The following is a 23,525-nucleotide window of genomic DNA, read 5'->3' on the forward strand; positions in this document are numbered from 1 at the left end:
CTGGAGTCCATTCTGACTTTCAGCGAGCCTGTGTGATGGAGAAGAATTGCCCCACAGGGCTACGCAGGCTGCCAGCCATCTCAACGGCGGAATCGTGCCTCCAGATCTGTCTCCCACAGAGCCACTAGGGGCATGGCTGAGAATAACTCAGCGAGGCCCTGGGTCTTCCACACTCATCAGGGGAGAGTGAGCAGGCCTTCTGGGAAAATGTGCCGTTGCTGCTAGAACGGGCATGTTACAACTCCTCCTTGCGATCTGACATTCCACATTTCCAACAACAGTCACGAGATCTCCTAGCTGATTATCTGTGCCTGTGACTGGCGGATGTCAGGCAAACACGGGGGTGCCAGGCTGGCTGGGATGACTAAGGTGAGGTGTAAGCTTGGCTCAGTCATGACTCCTGGTGGTTTAGCAGTTATGCAATGATGTGAATTGGCAGTTAGGTGATGAGGTCATTTGGAAGCTCCATAATAATGACGCCAGCCCCCATTCTGTGATCTGATATGGTCATCCTCCACTTCCGCATGATGCTAATTTCCACAGAGTGGAGGTGGCCTGGTTTTAGGAACTCAGCATGTGGATCAATGCGGAATGGGTATTTTGGACGGTGTTACAGGAAGAGTGAGCCCGAGGAAAGGAAGTCCATGCTCATGGTTTCACACAGAACCCTGTGTACCTGGCATGTGCTTGCCACCAAATTCCGAGCATGTTGTAGCCTTTGAGTTGGTGCTATCTGGAGGCTGGGCCTGGCCAGACTTCAAGTCCAGGGCACTTGGCCCTGACCTTTTATACTCTACTAGAAAGAAGGGAAGAGAAAGATTTAGTCTCAGAAACCCACAGAGACAGTTCGACTCTGTCCTGTAGGGCAGTGAGTTTGGTTGCTCAGAGAAAGAACAACACTCGTTCTGCGGTCAGACAAAAGCATGGCAAGATGTTTTCTGGGCTGTAATCGTCTGAGAAACCCATCACCAGGTCTTTCCCCGGCGAAGCTGCTGAGGTGGTCACACCACTAATCTTTGGGTTGGCAGTGGAATTCCCAGGCCAGGACTAACCGACACCAAACTTACTGCCACCGAGTCAGTTCTGACTCACAGTGACCCTACAGGGCAGGGTAGAGCTACTCCCGTGGGTTTCTGAGACTGCAAATCTTCACTGGAGTAGAAAACTTCCTCTTTCTCCCACAGAGAGGCTGGTGGTTTCGAACTGCTGGCCAGCAGTGGAACCTGTAGCCTCGATGCCCCTGGGGCTCCTAGGCCAAGACTAGGGTTGTTCTGTGGCGGACACTCACCTTTGAGCTCATCTAGGACAAGGTCAGCACCCGAGGGCGATTCCCCCTCATAGTAATCCAAGCAACAGAGGAGAATCAGGTAGAAGTGCATTCTCTGGGTGCTTAGCTTGCTGGGAAATGGTTTTGGTTAGTTTTTTTAATCTTAGAAGAATCCACACCCTCTCTTTTCCTCTCTAAACTTCTTGAGCCAGTTCTAAATCTTCAAAATGATTCTACAGACTAAGGATAAAGTACTGTCAATCATCTTCGTGTGCCTGCAGTTGCCTACATGGTTGTTTAAAACGTATGACCTGTATACATTTAATATGTGTTTCTTTCCTTTGTTGATAAATGATAAATACTGGATCTTCATTGTCATAATATTTCTTCTTTAAAGACATGGCTATAAGGATCCCTGTGACACAATAGTTAAGAACTTGGCTGCTAACCAAACGTTCGCTGGTTCAAACCCACCCAGGAGCACTGCAGAAGGCCTGGTAATCTGCATCCTTTACGGTTAATTAGAAAACCTCAGAGATCAGTTTTACTGTGTGACACGGGCTCACTAAGCATCGGAATCAACTCAACAGTACCCAGCCACAACAGATGTGAATAACGTAAAAATTGTCATCCCAGGAGGACAGAAACACCCCATGTACCCACATCTATTCTTATCAACAGTTTACTAGCCACTGCTTCTGCTGACTTCAAGAAGAGCCATGGCATTTCAGGGGGTGGGGGAAGACATGATACAGCTAATTAGAAAGAAACCCTTTAATCATTTATTGATCAGACAGAATACTCAGGCCTGACCGGAATTAAATACTGAGTTGTTATGACTGCTGCTGTTTTGAACGGACACTAGATGGAGCCAAGGCATCACCAAGGGACAATGCCTTGAACACACAGAAATATGAACCATCCAGGCTGTGTCACTTTGAGCTAATTTATACACTTGACCCAAAGTGCACTTTCCCCCTCTCTCCAAAAGGCAGCTGCACATCACTGGAAATGGTGATAAACGAAACAGCCCATGTGTGAACATAGCACAGTCTTGTTTCTTAAAAAAGATCCACACATCAAATCAAAGCTCGCTTGGATACTTGGGAATCTGAATGACGCATGAGTGGTGTAGTTGGAGTATTTAGTCAGGGTTCCAAGAAGCGAACACAGCTATCTAGAGACTTTCTCCTAAGTCTTGTTTAATAGTCACCGAGTGGTTCAGGAGGGCCTGTGACTAGCCAACTGTAACAAGGGCAGTCCCCAAATTCGGAAGACCTTTCATTCTTACATCGTTTTAAGTTGAATGCGTATGGACGTCGGAATAGCTGGGAACAGACATCTGTTAGTCAAATGTGTGTCTTAGTACAAAGCGTACGTATAAAAAACTTGAAAGAAATACTTTCAGACACTAAAGCATGTATAATATAATAATAATAATAATAATAATGTTCTGATGTGTTACAAATTAGTGTTCTTTTATTAGGAACCATTGTACCCAACATTGTACATTGAACATTTTAACAGATTGGCTTTGCAGGGATTGGTGCTACATTACGGTTGGCACATAAGTCGGACATCCATAGCCCAGGAACGACCTGTATAATGTTGGTGCTGGGGGAGGTCCATGTTGTAAAGTCATGTCGGACGCAGTTGTCAATGTGAACTAATCAGCTGTTAAAAAAAATAATGTGAACTAGTCTTCCACACCTGGTATATTGGCTACTATTTATACTCCGAAAAAAACAAAAAATAAAAGTTGATTGGGTGGGGACTTGTTTTATTCTGATATTTCAAATAAATAGAAATGGGATTTTGCTTTCTTGGGAGAATCCAGTTTTTAAAAAGAGAAAGAGCTCAGGATAAAGCATAGAAAGCACAGCCCGGGCTCTCTTCAGGTAGATTCATCTGAGCAGCAGTGGACAGGAACACCATCCTTCAAGTAGCTCTAGCAGTAAATATTTTAAAAGGAGGTCAAAAAAATAAACCGTGCTCTGAGGTGCACATTTGGGGGGCACTTGTCATCGCTTCTATTGCACTACGAGGTTCTTTCACAAAGGAACCAGGACAGTTCGTTCTGGCCTCACCCAAGGTCGTCATGAACTGGAACCAATTCACTGGCAGCTCACAACATTATGCTTTCCCTGTCTTGCAAGACAAAATATATCCATAATCAAGTACTCAATAAATTCTAATCATAACTCGATACCTTGGCCATTTTTATTGAGTGGCCTTTTCAAAATTTAGAATGTAGCAAGAAATGTTTAGGTTTCAACAAAAGGGAATGAAGTGTAACTGAAAAACAGAGCTTGCCTTTACATGTCATCTGGTTTCCATTATTTTTATTTGCCTGTCTGTCTTGCCTCCAGTGAGGCTTAGGACTCCACCACTGGGATTCAGTCTGTCCCCAGATGTGAATGCTTCCCGCCAAATAGCTTTCACCAATCTACATAGCTCACTGACACTGCTGCTGGCAGAGGGGCAGGTCAGAAAGGGCCGGAGCGCTCAAACTCTGGCCCATCTTCATGTGTTGTGTGGCTTTCGGGAAGAACATGAACCTGGTGCCAAACCGGAAAACACAGCTATGCCTTCGTGGGCTGGGCTTCCGGCCCTTTAGGGAGCATTCTTTTTTGATTTGGCTATTGTTTTACACCACTCTTGGCCCATGAAAACCCAGTGCAGGCCCAAACCCAATCAAGTCCCGCGGACTGCCCGCTTACCTTCTGGGCACAAGCGGCTCTCCTCTCCTGCTTGGCTTTCATCTCCGCCAGCAGACCACTGCCCATCACCTGGACCCCGTACCTCCGCCCGCCCTGGGGGCTGCTCTTGCTGTCATTCCGGTCCCCCTTCCCCGTTTCTTCCACTTGGCTCTCTTCAAGAGAGTCGGGTGTTTTGATCTCCTCTGTCGTCCGGTCAGAAGCGCCATTGTGCTCGGCTGCCCTTGGGTCCTTCCTGGCTGTGTCCGCAGCTGGACCTCGGCTGCCCCCTTTTGGTGACGAGGGCTCTTCACTCATCAAGACGGTAGGTGGGCGGTCGGATTTAGATCGAGATTTGATTAAGTTGAGAAAACCACTCCTCCGAGAATCTCGCTTTTTCTTCTCATCGCCTCCTTCGCTGAGCTCGTGGGACTCGGAGCCTCTTGGCAAGGATCGCCTGCAAGTCAAACCCAGACACATACTCGGTTGGCTTGGCTGATCCAGCCAGGAATCCCTCTAACTGTAAACCCGGACCTTTCCAACGACCTATACATGAATTGGGCTGGAGCATTTAAACAGTTGATGCAAGAGGTTCTACCTAGGAGATAAGGAACAACTTGCAATATTGTCACCCCATCCACAGAGGAGAAAACAGAGGCACACACAAATCAGGCCTGAGCATCTGAAGGTGGTACCCGTGGGTCTGGAGGCAGAGGTGACTTGTTTTAAAATGCTGTGGTCATGTGTCCCTTCTACTTGTGGCTTCACTTAAGACAAAGGTGGGTGAACTACCTTATTTAAAGTGGAGGGACAAGGGAGAGGGCCAGACTTCCTCATACCCCCCCCCCCCAGCAATCCTTCCATAGCACCTGAAAGCTCACCCACAGCGCACAAGCTAAAGCAAGACGGAGCTAAGATGTAAAGCCACTGAAAAAGGCCAATCAAATTAAGGCAGAGGGAGAGCTGCCAGAAAGGGACTGCATAGAAATGTTAGGAAATGGAGGGGAGGAGTCAGATAATAAACAATATTTCTATTAAAGATGGCAGGCTGAGCACCCATTTTAACCACCAACTGCGTCCCAACTAACTGCCAGCAAGGGATGAAAACAAATAAAGATACAACCAAGGCATAAGTCCACACGAGAGGGAAGAGAAAACAACTGCATTTGGAGGCCAGATGGTCCTGATGAATGATCTAACTTCATAGAACTGATAAAGCTGAAATCCATGTCACTGGGGAGGGGCTCTGGGTAAGTTAATTCATACGGACTCAAGCACTAAAGGCAATCCTGCAATAAAAGTGGAAGTGTTTTTTTGTTCTTTGATACCTGATACCTGCTCCCTTCTACACCTCGTGGTCACACAGGCTGGTGTGCTTCTTCCATGTGGGCTTTGTTGTTTCTGAGCTAGGTGGTTGCTTGTTTACCTGCAAGCCTTTAAGATCCCAGATGCTATATATTTTGAAAGCCGGGCACCATCAGCTTTCTTCACCACATTTGCTTATGCACCCACTTTGTCTTCAGTGATCATGTTGGGAAGGTATGTGTCATGGAATGCCAATTTATTAGAACAAAGTGTTCTTGCCTTGAGTAAGTACTTGAGTGGAGGTCCAATGTCCATCTGCTGCCTTAATACTACATCTATAAATATATGCACGTAGATCTATTTCCCCACCATCCTAAATAAATATATTTACATATGTGCATGCCTGTATTTAGACCTCTATACATGCCCTTTGTCTCCTACTTCTTTCCTCTATTTCCTTTTACTTTCCTCTTGTCCCACTATCATGCCCACCTTCCTGATATGATCATCCCCTTACAGAAGGGTCTCGGGGAGGAGACCAGCCAGTCAGGGTACAGGGGAGCAACAATAAAACATACAACTTTCCTTTAGTTCTTAAATGCTTCCACCTCCCCCCACCCCCACTATCATGATCTCAATTCTACCTTGCAAATCTGGCTAGACCAGAGGATGTACACTGGTACAGATAGGAAACATAAACACAGGGAATCCAGGGCGGATGATCCCTTCAGGACCAGTGGTGAGAGAGGCAATACCGGGAGGGTAGAGGGAAGGTGGGGTAGAAAGGGGGAACCGATTACAAGGATCTACATATAACCTCCTCCCAGGGGGATAAACAACAGAAAAGTGGGAGAAGGGAGATGTTGGACAGTGTAAGATATGACAAAATAATAATAATTCATATATTATCACGGGTTCATGAAGGAGGGGGGAATGGGGAGAGGGGGCGAAATGAGGAGCTGATATCAAGGGTTCAAGTAGAAAGCAAATGTTTTGAGAATGATGAGGCCAACAAATGTACAAATGTGCTTGACACAATGGATGGATGGATGGATTGTGGTAAGAGTTGTACAAGACCCAGTGAAATTATTTTTTTTTTTAAAAAGTGGAAGTGGGGCGTACATAAAGACAACTGGCTGAAAGTCTACTCAAGAAACTTAGGAAATCTCAAGCCAGAGAGTCATAAAACTTACTCAACTCCACCCAGGGTTTACCCTCTGAGGGAGGTGGGCCAAGAAGCTGAGCGGAGTGATCAGGCACAGCTACCATCAAGCATTTCTGAGCCATGGCAGCCCGTGCAGGCCAGAGGGCAGCCCTGTTCTCAGTGGGGTTTTCAATGGTTGATTTTTCAGAAGTGGATCCCCAGGCCTTTCTTCTCAGGTAACTCTGGATGGATCTGAACCTTTACATTTTGGCTTAGCAGGCAAGTGCGTTAACTGTGCGCCTTACTCCTTAGTGTAAGAAAACCAAGAGAATCACAAAATTTTATCACTCATCAAATTCCAAGAAATCCTTCACTCCCACATGCTATTTCATCACGAAAGAGTACCAGAGGAAATGTACCCAGGAAACAAAAGTAAAATTAAAATGTGATCATAAAATGAAAGATTCAAGGTTGGCATACACAACTGAGGAAACCTCACAGAAACTGAAGAAAAATTTAAACAAAGCCAAACAACACAAAGAATGAGAAAATAAGAAAGGAAAGCAGTAGAGAAAGCACATGATTTGGATAATATACATTCAGGCAAAAGAGTACAGAGAAAAGGAAGGAAAGAAATAAAGAGTTAATTGTTAATTAAACAAACAAACAAACAAAAAGATCCCAAGGCTAAAGGACAAGAATCTCCAGCTTGAGATGACTCCCTGAATGCCCGGTTAACTGGTCCCAACAACACAAGACAGATCATCATAAAACTTTAATACAATAGAGACAAAGAAAAGTTCTCAAATGCTTCAAGAAAAGAGGAAAAATGCAAGAATGAAAAAAGTCACAAAGGATCGGGACTCAAGATTCCCTGGATCCTTCCAGTAATGTTAGAAGCTAGAAGATAATGGAATCAAGTTTTCCAAATTCAAATGCGCAAGATGAAGTAGATTCCAACATAGAATTCTGTATCCAGTTACACTCGTCATCAAAATGATAAGCATGTGTCTCTCAGGAACACACCTCCCACGTCCCCTTCTCCTTAGGAAGCAAGCAGAAGGGATATACAATCAAAGCAGGAGAGTGACCTGTGGTAGAGGAAGGAAATAGGAAATGATACAGGAATCAAGTGCAGGGCACCCCAGCATTTGGTGAAGCGAAACCCCAAAGCTGCAGCCCAGGGGAATCCCAGGAGGAGGCGGAGAGACCAGATTGGCGCAGCTCAGGCAGTTGTGAGCAAGCTGTGTGTGAGATGATGCAACTGAGCACGGGGACATGGGGAGGGGAGCATGACACCCTTACTGGAGACTTAGTGGCTGCATCGGCGCTCCCTATAAAGAAACCTAAGCAAATGAAAAACAACACAATGAAGGGATCGAGGGAAAATAAAGTTGTGCGTGGAAGGGGGTGTAATCATAGTCCACTCTTGATCTCAGGTACGGTAACATTTATATGGTTGTAATAGAATGAGCACTCCATACCGATTCAACCAACAATTTTATCGTAGTCAAATAAAGAAGGTGGGCACAAGTGTGTGTGTCTGTGTGAGGCTGTTGGTGCAGATGCTGCATAGGATATTTAAACCATCATGCTCTGTGGTAAGAAATCAACAGTTAGGACCTGCAACAGCTAGAAAAGCATGTTATTCAGGGATATGGTCCAAAACAAAGTAAGCAAATACAGGAACTGAAAGTAGTTGCCTCTGGAGAAGAGGGTAGGGTGGGGATAGAAACACGGGACTTGTTTGGGGAGGGACAAGAAGGACAGGGGTTAAGAGAACATAAAAAATGTGACATTTGAAACTTCGACTATCTATAGTGTTGACCACACAAACGTTCTTTGTCGTCCTTCACGATTTTATCATTGGCTAGCCCTATTCCCATCAAACTGGCAATCATTCATGGGTTTTTTTTTGGTAACAAAATGAGATGGGGCGGTGGTGGAATCACAGTTTCTAGAAGGTTCTATCAATATTTGATGAAAACTGACACAACTTATTCCATCTATTTGTGCACTGGAACATAACCAGAATGCTCCCCACCCACCCAAGAGCGTATCTTAGTTGAAAATGGGTTTCACACCTTATAAAATTGACCCAACATTTACTCAGAAGCTGTTCAAGAGAGAAGCATTGGAGTAGAAGCAATCACACTGGGGCCAGATGAACTGCTCACAAGCCACCTCCCTACCGAGCCCTTTCTGAGGGTTAGGACGATGAGAGCCTTCGACGGGGTGCCTTGCAGCTCATAAGGATGCAGCTCAAGGCCGTCTCTACTCATTCAACCAACAGAGCTTGAGAGCACGCTCTGTGTGAGAGACTGTGGTCGGTACTTGACTTACAATGACAAGGATCGCCCAGTTGTTGCTCCTGAAGAGCAGGATTCTCAGCAACGAAAAAGGTCGGCTGTCAATTTATCAGGAAGAAGTTTCCCATTTTGCTGTTTATTTTGGTCTCACCTTTATCTCTTATGTGGAGAGTGTCGTCTAGTCCTGGTGTTGTCAAAGGAAAAAATAACCCAAGTAACCAAACAGTCAAAACCTAAATGAACTCTGAACACGTTTTGTGTGTTATGACAGATGCGTGGAAGGGAGAAAAGACTCAGTGCCCGGTCAGCAGCAGCAGCAGCAGCAGCAGAGAAAGCAATTCCCCAAGGGAAGAGATTAAAAAACAGAAAGACATTCACGTTGGACCATGAACAGTAGGCGAATGGGACTTTGTACAGCGTGGCAAGCGTCAAGGCCAGTGCCAGTGAAGACAAGTGATTCGGGCCTAGAGCTCGTCAGAGTCTGTAAGTTATCCATTAGGGATATAAAAACTTAACTGACTTCCACCTCACCAGCCTGCTGAAGCGAGATACAACCAATGCAAAGGGAAGGCCTGGTAACTTGCCTTCCTGTTCCAAGCCTGCTCACCCACGGCTTTGAATTTGATAGCAAATTCCTGATAAGGGTGAATCTGCATTGAGTTGGGAGATGAAATATCTTGGTATAGATCATGCTGAGCAGCTGGAGGGCTTCAAGTTAAACAGTTATTAATCAAAATACTACCGACTTGCCTTCCAAGGACACTGCACATAATAAGGAAATACCGTTTTAGAAGTTAACTCTGCAGCTGCTTCACTAATTCCACTGCCATGTCCCTTAAGCAATGATTTCGGGTCCTCAGATACATCAAATTATGAGCAAACACCTTGTCATGGGATCTTGCAGGTAAATGTAATAAGTACCTGGGGTGGGAGGGGGGTGAGGGGAGGGGAGGGGTGTGTGGGAGAGCATGAGGGGGGGTGAGGTGGTAGTCTGGTTTGCAATAGCACAGAGGGTCGGACGTGTGACAACCCCTTGGCATACTCTGCCCACCATCTCCGATGCATGAGAGCAGCAGTGGGTCCAAGATGTCCTCAGATGACACTTGATGAGTGCGGTCAATCTACGGAACGACACTGCGCAAGTCAGTGGAATAGTGCATCCCATTAAAGAAAACAAAAAGATTATACAGGGGCTCCAGTATGCACTACATTAATTGTAGTTATCAGTCATTTCAATATAGAGGGTGTGGTATCACTCGTAAAATTAATTCTGAACTCACTTAGAATCCACTTTGGTCACCTTCTTGGTGAAAAATTCATCTACACCTTCGTCAACCCTGCCTATGAGCCCGTTCTGCTGCTCAGCATCTTCCGCGACGATGTGGGCGGCACACACCTGCAAAACAAACCGGTGGACTGTCAGGTTTCACTCATCGGCACCCAGCGCATCTTGATGGCCAGGCTCAGAGCAGTGATGAGCAAGCCAAGGGAGGCACAGACGGACCACAAAGCCAACCAGTTGCTGTCCCAGCAGACTCGAACTTGGGGCAACCCCATCTGGGCCCCACCGGGTTTTCAATTGCTGTTTTTCTCAGAGGTACATCACCAGGCCTTTCTTCTGATGTGCTGCTAGGTGGACTTGAACTGTGAACGCTCCTTTAGCAGCCACGAGTGTGCACTTTTGGCATTACCTAGAGACTCCTTGACTAAAATAAGGGTCCTCCCAATCCACTAGGAAAGGAGCACTAGTGGTGCTATGGGTTCCTAACCACAAGGTCAGTGGTTCAAACTCACCAGTGGTTCCACAGGAGAAGGAGGAGGCTCTCTGCTCCCATAAAAACTGGCAGTCTAGGACTCACTATGCATTGGGAGAGACTCCAGATGGTGAGTTAATCTTTGAGAAGAGTCGTGTGCACAATTGTAACATGAGGACAGGCCGCGGGAAGAAACAAGGAGAGAGGCACCACGCACCAAAGCCTGTACAGTGACTGCTACTGACTGAGGGACCAGAAGCAGCTCAGACCTAATCGGCTGTAAAGCCTCCAGGGCGTCTGAAGACAGAGAAGAAGGCACTGCAGCTGTGTGGCAAGGGACGAGAATCGTCGAAACAAGAGCTCACTCCGTGTTCTGAGAATGGTCTGTCTTACTTCCAACTCTCAAAAAGTCAACTCTCATTCACAGGTGGGGCTCATTGCTGTGGCCTGTCCCTGCCAGACACACACATAGTGAGTCCCCCCCATGCCGCAACAGCACCCCCTGAAATCTCCAACGATCCTCTTCTTTCTTGTGTGCAGAGCCCTGGTTTCTGGATGTGGACAGTGATTTCTCTTAAAGCCCACAAAAGAGCATTCCCCTGCATTTCGGGCAGGTAATTCTATATACCTGGGCGATGCTTTTCAGGATCACGAAACCAAGAGTCCTGCAGAAGTTTAATCTGGAGGTGAAGAGGAACTAATTGAGGACAGGTGGAAGGAGCTGTCAAAGATACAGTTCCTACGCACGAGAGTCTGGTTCTAGCGAACCCATCCAAAGGTAGTTCTCCTTCAGACAGGTGTTGGAGGTTCCACAGAACTCCAGGAGCAGGACTGCAGCAAGCCAGCTGGAAACTCAGATCTCACTAGAGAATAATGAAACGATGTACTCTAAGCTAGCGTTCCTCTCTGAACGGACAATGCTGTAAGAGTTGAGAGAGAAAGAGAGAGAGAGAGAGAGAGAGAGAGAGAGAGAGAGAGAGAGAGAGAGAGAGAGAGAGAGAGAGAGAGAGAGAGGCAGGCTTGGATGCTTGATTTCCTGTCTGCAATGATGTACTAAGTTACTATTTCACACAGAGAGGTTGTGGGCCATTGAGAAGGCGCATGAGTCTCACCCAGGCCCTTGAGCAGGTACAAGGATACTTTTCATGTGGTCAGCTTATCTGGTCTCTCTGTTGGTTTGTAAGTCTCAAGTTGCCTGGAGGGAAACTTGGCTCCTGGCAGCCAAGGCATTTTTAAGAGAAAGAAACCACCCGCTGCTCTCAGCAAGCATCCACTTCATTCACCGCGAAACCTCCATTATGAACGTGAACTGTGCGTTAAGAGTTCAGGTCGGTGAAATGTTGAAGCGTGAGCAGGCACCAGATCCAAGACAAAGAACCACATGACAAACAAAATCCACGAGACCTCGTCTCTGAACGGTGCTTTATAAAGGGGCAAGGCTTTCTATGTACTGCAGTGGAACAGAGAACCAGCCAAGCCCCCTCCCTCAGCGATGGAGAGAGGAAGGCATCACTTAAAGGTTCTTATGTTGAAAATCACAGAAGATAAAGGGGTACTGAACTTTCTTCTATTATCATTTCATTTTTTCTTTGGAAAAAGCATGTAGAATGGATTTCTATAGGAATCGTTCCTTACCTTTGTATTGGAATTCTGAGCACGAGGCTTGTGGAAAGCTATGGTTTATAGCAGGGGTCCTCAAACTACAGCCCACGGGCCACATGCGGCCCACTGAGGATATTTATTTGGCCTGCCGGGTGTTTTTGCCCCGTTTGTATTTTTACTTCAAAATAAGGTATGTGTAGTACGCATAGAATTTGTTCATAGGTTTTTTTAAATTATAGTTCGGCCCTCCAACTGTCTGAGGGACAGTGAACTGGCCCCCTGTTTAAAAAGTTTGAGGACCCCTGGTTTATAGTAAGAACCCTGAATCCATTTTGAGACTCCACACTGATTCAGCCTCCATTGAATTCTTTCTGACGATTGACTGGGAGGCAAATCCTTTACCGTCAGTCAGAGTGCATTGGCTAGCCTGGGAGATAGCCCAGAGATGAGCAGTCTTGCCTTTTAAGCCTTAGCTGGGTGCGCCCTTATTGGAAATCGGGGTATTCGGGTCACATGGTAAGGAGTTGGGTTCCAACCAACATGCTAGAGTACCCTAGAACCATTCCGTGAGCATTTCTAATATGCAGTAATGTACGATTCCCAATCACAATACGATTCCCTATGACAGTACGGAGTTGATCTGATACCCGTTATCACTTCATGATCAGTTTCTTGTATTGCATTGTGCTCTGTGTTTTATAATCTAGCCACATGGCTGTGAACGCACTGGACACCACAGTGAATGATTTGCCTTGTCTTTGTCCTGTTTAAGACTTAATACAGAAGTCTCTATAAAATAAATTTGAACGGGGTGTCTGTTTTCCACTAGGACACGTTTGTATGTAAGTCTGTGTATTAGGAGGTCTGGTGTGGTGCAAACAGTTAACTTTCTCTACTGCTAACTGCAGGTTGGAAGGTCCATTTAGAGGCATTTCATAAGAAAGGCCAGGCAATCTACTTCCAAAATATCGGCCACAGAAAACAAATCTATAAAGCACAGCTCTACTCTGACTAACGTGGACGGAATTGCTACAAGGCAGAATCAACTCCCCGGGGACTAGGTTTAAGTCTGTCTAGAACTTGAGAGTTTACAGGTGTTTTGGCATATTATTTCACTATTCTGCCACACTTGTTAACGGGCAAGGAAAGACAGTTTTAGTCCAGTTTTTGTTTAGTCACCAAATGGACAAAAGGGAGGGGACTGACCTCAGGACATAAGGTACTAATTCAGGGCGACACCACCACCACCCAGGCCCCTGCTACATTCTCCACTTTGCTTCCCAGGCTTCCCCTCAAGCACTCCCTTTCCCTACATTGAGGAAAGAAATGAAGTTTTGTGCATTTGTGTAATTTCTCCCCTCATTTCCTTTCTTCCTTCCTGCTTTGAAGCAGTGTTCTCAGAGGGCAGTAGAGGTTCTCTGGGGGCCTTGAGAACATCAATGGGCTTCCCCCATGGAGGCCGGCCTGCGTTTCCCCAAAGCCCTCCAGCCTGCACGTCAGGACAGTGTTTAGGGCTGAACAAGACTTCTGGACCCCCACAACCCACCCTCATCATTTTACAGAGAAAGAGCGGGAGCTACTCTGGAGGTGAAGAGCTGTCCAGGCCCACTGAGAGACCCTCCATGACAAGCAACTTAAAGTGCATCTGCGGTGGCCTCAGCCAGTTAAGGAAGCGCAGCCGAAAAGCTAAAGAGTGAAATGGAATTTGTGCTAGTAGTTCAAAACCAAACACACAGTCTGTTTTCGCTTATTTTGGGCAAAAGGAAAGAAAAGGATATAGAGACATCAGAAGTTCTCAAAATCCCGTTTGATTTTGGTCTTCTCTGTCATGGACAATACACGTCAGACTGGCAAGAGTAGCGGGGCTCTGAAAGGAGAGCCTAAATCTCCACCGCGGTGAGAGAGCCAGCCCTGAGTTATTGAAACCAGCTGGGTTTGTGCTCAGAGAAAGGCTTTACAAATGGAATCGCCACTATCACCACCGAGATTTGAGAAATAATTTGCACCTACGCTGTATGCGCAATTGCTGAAAGGCTAAATCGTGAATGCTTGCATGATAAACCGGTGATTGGGAGACTACGGACAATTCAGATGTCCCCTCCCCGTTCCTCTCTGCCGGGATCACAGATGAACACATCAGGAAGGCGCAGTAGGCAGTGCACCTGGATTTTGACAAGGCATCTGCCAAGCTTCTTGTGATGTCTTTGTCGGCCGGATAGAGGGAGATGGGCAGGAAGGGAAGGCAATTAGGCACCTTAGTAACTCTTTGAACAGCACAACCCCAAAGTGCTACCTAATTAGCTGAATAATCATGGACTCTTCTGTGCATACATTAGATAGTCAGAAACATGGAAAATTGATGAGCTAGGTAATCAAGGCAAGAAATATGAAACCCAGAGGAAGTAAAGGAGGACAGAATCAGAAAGAGAGGAACAAAATTAATGAGTTTGAGAGGAGTGATAAAATGAAGAGCTGAAAAAGACTTAGCAGACAATCCCACAAGATCAGTTAAGAAAAGGATAAGGTAGTAAAGACAGATTCACAATGAAAAAGGGAGGTAGAACCCTCAGATAGAGGAGATTATAAAACCCTTAAGGAATTTTATAACCACCTAAATGAGCAATTAGATCACACCGATGATTTCCTAGGAAAAAAATATATAAATAGTAAAAACCGTCCTGAGAACAACTAGGTAACACTAGAAATAAAACCTCTAGTAAAAAATCTACACACCAGAATCATATGCGCACAATGCATAGATAACATGCTGGGCCTAGATGGCTTCCCAGGAGAGGAGACCCCTTCTCTCTTACATGCAAACTGCTCCAGGGACTAAGCGAGGTAAGAAAGCTTCTTAACTCGATTTATGATGTGTGTTAACTTTGAGGCCCAACCTGGATGGACAGTGTAGATAGGAAAAAAATACAGATACCCTTGGCTTATGCTCTGACATACAGGCACGCTAATAAAATATTACCAAACAAAGCCTCTTGTTGCAGCCTCTGGATGCCACTGACTCGATTCTGACTCATGCTGCTCCTAGGTGAATCGGTCTGTCCCATTGGGATTCCCAGGCTGCAGCCTTTGCGCAGGCAGTCTGCCAGCGTTTTTCCTCTGTGGAGCCCTGAGGTTGGTGCAAATCGCTGACCTTTTAATTAGCTGCCAAATACTTAAGCACGGTGGCAACAACACAGCAGTCTATGGTTGTTAGGTGCCATGAGTCGGTTCCATGTCATAGCAACCTTGGGTACAGAGGAAAAGCACTGCCCGGTTCTGCACCATCCTCACGATCATTAGGTTTGAGGCCATTGTTGAAGCCACTCTGCCAATTCCTCCTGTTGAGGATCTTTTTCTATTTTGTGGACCCTCTGCTTTACCAAGCGTGATCTCCTGTTCAGAGACCAGTGCCTGCTACTAAGATGTCGACAGTATGTGAGCTGAAGCCTCCCTCTCCTGCTTCCAAGGATCATTCTGTTTACACCTCTTCCAAGACAGATTTGTCCATTCTTCTAGTTGTCTGTGGCATATTCAATATTCTTTGTCAACACCTCCACTCAAACACATTAATCTTCAGTCTCCCTTGCTCCTTGTCCAGTTTCCACATGCATACGAGGCGAATGAAAATACCATGGCTAAATTCAGGTGATCCCACTGGAACTTAGAGATCATTTCAAGGAGAGATTTGATGCACTGACTATTGACAACGAGAGAACAGATGAATTGTACAATGATATCAAGGAAATCATGGAAAAAGCAAAAGGGCATTACAAAGACAAAAAAGACCAAGATCGAAGTCAGAAGAGACCGTAAAACTTGCTTCTTGAATGTAGATTAGATAAAGCCAAAAGAATAAATGATGAAGTAACCGAACAAAAGATTTGAAAGGGCAGTTCAAGAAGACAAATTATGATAAAGAGCAAAGACCTGACATTAGGAAAGCCTTGGGGGGCATTTCTCAATATGAAATAACTGAGGAAAAAGGGCATAGACCAAGAAAGACCAAAGAAAAATCGGTGTTTAAACTATAGTGTTGGTGAAGAATACTGAATATACTATGGACTGCCGAAAGAGCAAACAGATGTGTCTTGGGAGGAGGAAAGCCAGAATGTCTTCGAAGTAAGGATGGCAAGACCTTCATCTCATGTACTTTGGACATGTTCTCAGGAGAGACCAGTTCCTGCAGAAGGACATCATGCTTACTAAAATGGAGGGGTAGAGAAAAAGAGGAAGGCCCATGAAGGCATGGATTGACACAGTGGCTGCAACAATGGCTCAATCAGAAGAACAATTGTGAGGATGGCACTGAACTGGGTGGTGTTTTGTTCTGTAACACATAGGGTTGCTATGATTCAGATCCACTCAACAACACCTAACAAGAACATGCTCAGAGTAACCATGATGTGCAGCGCAATGGCTTCATGTTGCATGACACATCAACATCAATGGGGTTTTGCCCTATATTGCTGCCGTGATCCCAAATTTCTTGGTCTGGTAAAGAACTTGACTGAAGCACTGAACTGAAATGGACTAAATCCTTGGTAATATGTTTTCCTGTGTGGTTTGAATCACAGTATCATTGGGCTGGATGGGATTTTGAAGTCATTTTGTCCATTTTCTTAACAAGGGCTTTAGAATCCCCACAAAGCCATCAGTTGACCACATTCAGTAGATACTGACCTCATTCTCTGAAGCAGCCAGCTTCGCAAAGATCTGCTTACAGAATAACAAGGTCTTTTTTTTTTAATGGGTTACCCAATTCTGCCTCTGTAATGTCAACTTATTATCCATTTTCCATGTTTTTTACTGTATAATCTGTACTTCTAAGATTAGACACATTTTAAACCTCACTGCCACTGAGTGGATTCTGACTCAATGCAATCCCACGGGACAGAGAACTGCCCCTATAGGTTTCTGCGACAGTAACTCTTCGGGGGAGTGCCATTTAGTTTGGAGACACATGCTGGGATTAAATTTCACATAGTTGAGGGTCAGTGCTAGATTTTTTTCCTTCTCCAATCTACATTTCCCAGCTCTCTCACTGATCCTCTTATGACATTGCCAGGAATCCATTTAGGAATCTTGTTACTCTCTTCTGAATAAAAGGTAGGGAGGCACCTAAAACAAAACACAGTACTCTGGAAGGATTTGGCCACATCACCACCTCCTACTAAACATTGTGCTTCTATTTGTCCAATCAGAAAGCACGGTCAGCATTTGAATGGTCACAGCCAGTTAGGCAATGACCAGGTAATCTATTATTTTCATAACCAGGAAAAGGAAGTCAGAGCTTGTCCAAAAGTCAATCTCAATCATCTAGTTTTAGTCCCCACTGTAAGGAACGGAGGAAAATGTTTCTGGTAATTCCAGATGAAATCAGGATTTTGTTAAAGGGTCATTCTGCTTGTACTTCTTCCTCGCCGCCACAGTATGACAGACAGACAGACAAGAGGTAGGACGTGGAGCATGAGTGAAGGTAAATCAGTTACCTTTCCTGGGTTTCATATTCCTTTGTACAGTGATCACCTTGGAAACCCCCTCCAGTGGGAGATGATTCTAATTAGCAGTAGGGCTGGCAGGTCTCCTGAATCCTTACCGATGCAGACTTTTCATTAGTTTTCCTTTAGGGAAATGCAAGGCTCACCTTTAGTTATGAAGGTGAAAGTATAAAGAAGGGCTAGCTCACAGGCGGCGGATGGAGATAAAACCCACGCTAGCACACCTCCCCTTCCTGTCAGGTGTCACGTGCTTCCCAGGCTCCCTTGCAGTTAGATGGCCTTTAGATGGACATGAAGTCCATCACTTCCATGCCAGACCCTTGCATGCATTAACCTTAGAGCTTCCTGCCATTGCAGCTGAGTGGCTGGGGCTCCAAGGGGCGAAGAGGAGGGTGGAGCACGGATGAAACCAGTCTGGGCTCCTGAAAGACCATTTTAGGGTCCTCTGATAAATGTATTGGACTCTGATGTGGGAATTAATAAACTCTGAAATATCAGATTTTTAGAATAATAAAGAATTACATCATATACCAGCTGGTATTATCCTATCTAATACATTATACTGTCCCACCCACCATGCACACTCTTTCCCATGTACTCTGGAACATTCTAGTCCTTAAAAAATGACATAGCCACTCTAATTTCCTCCTGTCAAGTGCTTTTGAGAAACAAGGACTTTCTAAAAATCTGGACATTTTTTAAATACAAAGTTTTGTAAAGCTGGTTGACTTATTTTTAATAAACATGGGTAATAATCCCCAAGTTAGTGAGGGTAGCTAAGAGTGCTATTAAATTACTCCATTTTAGTGAGGGGAAGGGAGTAAGGGCATGTGTGGTATAGCTAAGGATAAGGAAAAGAAAACACTAGCTTCGGAGAGCAGTATTTGCACGTAGTGAGAGATTGCACACTTGCCATTATTTCATGACGACCCAGTAAGCAAGTAGTGCTGGTGTTTTACAAACCAGCTGACTTTGCTCAAAAAGACCCTGGGCATTGTCCAGACCCACCCTGCTGGGTGGAGGAGTTGGTTGTCTCGGTCTTGCACACAGCTCCACTGCTACGGCAGAAGAGGGCATCTGTGGGCTACCCAGCCTTAGGAGTTCTGCTGGCATGGTGGGTCAGTGCTGGAACGCTAACAACAAGGTCAAAGTTTAAACCCACCAGCGGCTCCTCAGGAGAAAGATGAGGGTCTCTGCTCCCATGGAGATTTACAGCCTCGGAAACCCTATAGAGGGCCACTGGGAGTCAGAATTGACTCAATGGCAGGTTCTGTCTTGTTTTCTTTAGCGTGGGAGCAGTCTCAGTGTACGTTAAAAGTTTTTATATATTAATGAAGTGGGGGGGAGAAAGAAGAGACTTGTATATTTTACTTCCTTACTAACTACAAATGGTGGCTTTTCTTAATTATGAAATTTCCCCCCATAGGGAGAGAAGTAAAACAAATAGTTTAATGTCCAAATCTATATTAAAAAAAAAAACAAAAAACGTTTTTTTTCCTGGTTATTTGAGAATGTGTCTAGTTTTTCCCAGGGTTAAATTTTTGTACAGTCTGACCTTATTTTATCGCACTTTGCTTTACTGTGCTTTGCAAATACTGCACTTTGATAAATTAAAGGTTTGTGACCAACCTGTGTCACAAGCAAGTCTGTTGGTACCATTTTTCCTGATAGCGTGTGCTCACTACTTTGTCTTTTATCTCAGTTGGGTAATTCTCACAACATTTCAAACAGTTTCATAATGAAAGTGCACACTTACAAGACTGTTATATGGTCTGGAAAAACAAAACAAAAACCCACCAAAGACATGCAACTCACTTTATGGCGCCCTGCACTTTATCGTGGTGTTCGGGAACTACCCCAGCAGTGTCTTTGAGGTTCATGGAACATGGTTGCTTTTCTTCTAGGTTATCTACTCTTCCTATCTCTGTAGCTCTCTATTTGTAGGTGATGGTGGCACAGAAATCCATTTGAACAGTATTAATGTTTCTGACCCAGTAGAAACTGACAATGAGTGCCTGGGAGGCGCTGACAGTTCAGCACTGATAACTAGCCAAAAATTTATGGGGGGACCCATCCAGAGCTGCTTTGTGACTGGCTTCCAAACGCCCACTCTCGATTACCCTGTGGGGCACCTGTACCCTGTAAAGGAGAATTTGTAGGGGAAAAAAACCTCACTGGAGACATGAGACATTAAGGACAAGCTCTAGAAAAGCAAGTAAGATAGACCTAGGGTGAACAGATTCCCTCCACCCCACTCCCCACCCCCTTAGTTAACAACGAACTTAAAATTAAAAAAAAAAACACCTCTCTTCTGAGTTACATTGCTTCATATTTGGTCTAATGCTGAAGATTGTGTTAGGCACAAACTTTGCTTGTCCTACTTTTAATAGACACAAATCCTTTATTAAAATGTTTTATGTGATTCTAAAAAAAGCAATATTAAATAATGTTTAGTGCTGCTTTGAAGATTGTAAGGACTCTGAAATCACAAGGCAATATCGAGTCTTCTCAGATGAAGAAAATGCCGGGTCTACGTAGGACCAAAGGAGCCCTCGTGGCACAGTGGTTAAGCGCTGAGGGATAACAGAAAGGCCAGCTGTTACTCGCTGAGCCACTCTCCGGGAGAAGGGTGCTGGTCTACTTCTGTAAAGATTACAGCCTTGGAAACACATGGGGCAGCTCTGCGTCTTACAGGGTTACGCTAAGTCAGAGCGGACTTGATAGCAATGGGGTTGGTTGTTTTGTATTATTTTGGTAACGCTCATCATGGTCGTGACCCACCTTGGGGGGCAGTTCCCTTGAGTTTAGACAGAGTCCCCAGGATGGTAAAGGCCGGGCTGTATTCAGCCCGAGCGTCCAGGTTTTGATGTGGACAAAGTCTTTCTAGAATAGACCCAGTACATGTCTCCCTTAGAACGCTGTCTCACCTTCTTTCTTTTACATGCACAAAGTAAAAAAAAAAGTACATGAAATTTTTTTGAGGACCCTGGAATTAATCAAGGAAAATTTAAGCCAGTATTACACATACAAGTTAGATTGATTCTCCACACGGAAAAAGACAAAATGAAAATACGTATTTAATAAGAATCTCAAATCAATCGTCTGAGTTATTATGTGTGAAGGTTGGCTTTTCCTTACTGGACATAGGTTTTCCCTTATTATTGATTTTAAAAATGGAGGTGGGTGGGTTACTTCTCTTCGAAACTCATCACCATTGAGTAGATGCCAGCTGATAGAACTGCCCCATGGGTTTGCACGCTGGAGCTCTTTACAGGAGTAGAAAGTCCCGTCTTTCTCCTGTGCTTCTCCAAATATGAACACACTGTGTAGTTAACTGAAAAGTTAAGTTTGCTAAGGACAGAGTGCACTCCCATTTTCTTCTCTTCTCTGTGAAACCATGACAAGCAATGCAGTCTCAAACGAGGAAAGCAAATTAGATGCAATGAATGCCTGATTGAGTAGGAGTACATTGTTGGCCTTGCAGATCATTTGCTGTGACTTTCAACCATGTGTGTCTCTAGTTCTTCACGTCTCCAGTTATTCACATATTCTTCAAAGATTATTAAGCATCTCGTGCATTCTGAAGACATACTGAGTACTGAGGATGAATCACCGGTATTAAATCACACATCTTGTCTACCAGGAGCTTCCTGACAGGTGGAGAAGAATGATGGGAAAACATTGTGTGACAAGGGTGTGACAGTGTTATGGATTAGATTATGTTCCTACCCACCCAAATATATGATAAAGTACCTGTAACGCCTGCTGACTGTGAACCTAATCTTGCTTGAAAACAGTCTTTGTAGATTCAATCAGTTAACTTGCGGTCCTACTGAAGCAGGGAGGTCCCAATCTAAAAGGACTGGATTCCTTTTCTACAACAGGGTTTCTAAGACTTTAAGTCCTTGTGGGAGCAGACAACCTCACCTTTCTCCTGCTGAGTGGCTGGTGGGTGTGAACCACGAACCTTGGGGTTAATAGCCCAAAGCTTACCGCACAACATCACCAAGACTCCAAACAAGAGGCATCGAATGAAGATTTGGAAGGACTGTGGAGTGACAGGAAGGTGAGGGAGGAAGAGAGGCAATAGGCACAAATACACTTTAAAAAAAATTGGCTGTGAAGGAGAGAAAGGACACCCATTGGGAAGAGTCTGCAGTAATTACACAAAGACTCATTAACACATGGAATTCAATCTTCTCTGGTAGAAGGAGCAGCCCTGGTGGCAAAGTGCTTACACGTTGGGCTGCTTCACGCAAGGTCAGTCCTTTGAAAACACCAGCCCCTCTGCGGGCGAAAGAGGCAGTTTTCTACTCCTGTCAAGAGTTGGTATCTCAGGAACTCACAGAGGCTGTTCTCTGTGGTCCTACAGGGTGACTCTGAGTCAGCCTTGCCTTGAGTGAGTGTAGAAGGAGGAGCATCTCATGATGGTGAGGTCACACGACGGGCTCCCACGATTTCAGTTACCAGGCAATCAAAAGCAGAGGTCCCCTACCAGAAGCCCAGAGTATCCTAACTCCAAAAGCAAATTCACACCATTCTTAATAACGAACCGATTACTTGGTGTTTAATTTCTATCTTTCCATCCAGATACTACAAAATGGTGTTGCTGTAGGCCGATGAGTTTCCTCCAGAGGTAAACTGAGGACTTCCAGGAGCCGCCCTCTTCTAAGAGTCGAACACTTCAGGCAGACTGCCTTCTCCAAACTACACAGCCAGCTGGCATCGGCTCGACTCTGCCCCCACCCTGGCAGCTGCGTGTACAACTGCACTGCAGGCAGTCAGCCACCACATTTGGAGAAGGAGCTCTCCTCCAGGTCCGCTTCAGATTCCAACCTCTCCCCTTTTGGTTAACAGGTGGATGTGTGTACCCTCCGCACCACCCACGGACACCCACCACCTTGGCACTGTCAACGCACCCAGCTGTCCACATGTGAAGAACAAGAAGGGAGAGTGAGGGAGACAAGAAGCCCCTCCAGGTCACCTACCGCTGCTTGGGTGGGCTGCTGTTTCTTATTCCGTTTGGGCCGTAACTTGGTAAAGTGCTCCAGCTTCTTGCCTTCCTCTGAGGGCAACTCTGAGATGAAGCCCGAGTTCCGCTTCTCTTGTCTGATGGACGGGAAGGGCGGGTCTTCGATGTGAATCGGCACCTCTTCCAGCGCTTTATCCAGGTCAAACTCCATTTCTAAAACAAAGCACACCCCCAGACCAAAACTTACGGCATGTAGGCCGGTTCAAAAGAAAAAATATCCCCCAACGTGATTTTAAGTCTCGTGTGGCAAAGAAAAGCCCCGTTTTCCAACTTTCTGGATAATTACCCCTGGATCATAGCTGTAGTCCAGGAACCCTGGTGGCACAAAGGGGAAGCAGTCGGGAGCTAACTGAAAGGGTGGCAGGTCAAGCCCACCAGCTGCTGCTCTGTGGGAGAAAGAGGGCAGCTCTGTCCTGAGGGGCCGAAGTGAGGTGGGACTGATTGGCCTGATGGCACCGCATTTGCTTTTAGTGGCTGTTGGTTGATGCTGACACGTGGTGACTCTGTGTGTGCAGAGACTGCTCCGTGGGTTTTTATTTTCCCCAAAGACCACTGAAGTGGCCCAAGGTTCTGGCTGAAAGGGTGTTCAGAATCAGCAAGAAGTGACTGGCATTAAGCAAAAACTCACTTACCGAAGGCTCTGGACACAGGCCGCAGCATTCGGCTGTGGATGCTCTTCCTTTTAGACTTAGGAGTCATCTGGCAAGGAGATAAAGCAGGCCCTTAGAGAGGTGACCACAAATGGGGGATCAACTAGCTTCCCTCCAAACTTCAGAGCATTCCCACAGACAGTTTTCAATGGAGTGGTTATTGCGTTTCTTTAAAGGGTGGCTTGGAACCATCTGGTCCAGCTATAAATGTTCATTATTCTCTCAACTCATATAACTGCCTTCCTTTTTTCCTCCTCAGCCCCATTCAGTG

The 23,525-nt window shown here is 45.4% G+C and overlaps 1 protein-coding gene across 1 annotated transcript in view; it reads right to left on the reverse strand.

The window, feature by feature from the left end:
- Positions 1–23,525, reverse strand: part of CARMIL1 (capping protein regulator and myosin 1 linker 1) — a 396,892-nt gene that overhangs the window by 16,063 nt on the left and 357,304 nt on the right. The window contains exons 30-33 of the mRNA XM_075533230.1: positions 23,237–23,303; positions 22,561–22,757; positions 10,002–10,117; positions 3,988–4,420 (exon numbers count right to left, since the gene is read on the reverse strand). Coding sequence (XP_075389345.1) covers positions 3,988–4,420; positions 10,002–10,117; positions 22,561–22,757; positions 23,237–23,303 — 813 coding nt within the window. The remainder of the gene's footprint in view (positions 1–3,987; positions 4,421–10,001; positions 10,118–22,560; positions 22,758–23,236; positions 23,304–23,525) is intronic.

The sequence above is a fragment of the Tenrec ecaudatus genome, chromosome 1, assembly GCF_050624435.1.
Source record: "Tenrec ecaudatus isolate mTenEca1 chromosome 1, mTenEca1.hap1, whole genome shotgun sequence".
In the NCBI taxonomy this organism is placed as follows: Eukaryota; Metazoa; Chordata; class Mammalia; order Afrosoricida; family Tenrecidae; genus Tenrec; species Tenrec ecaudatus.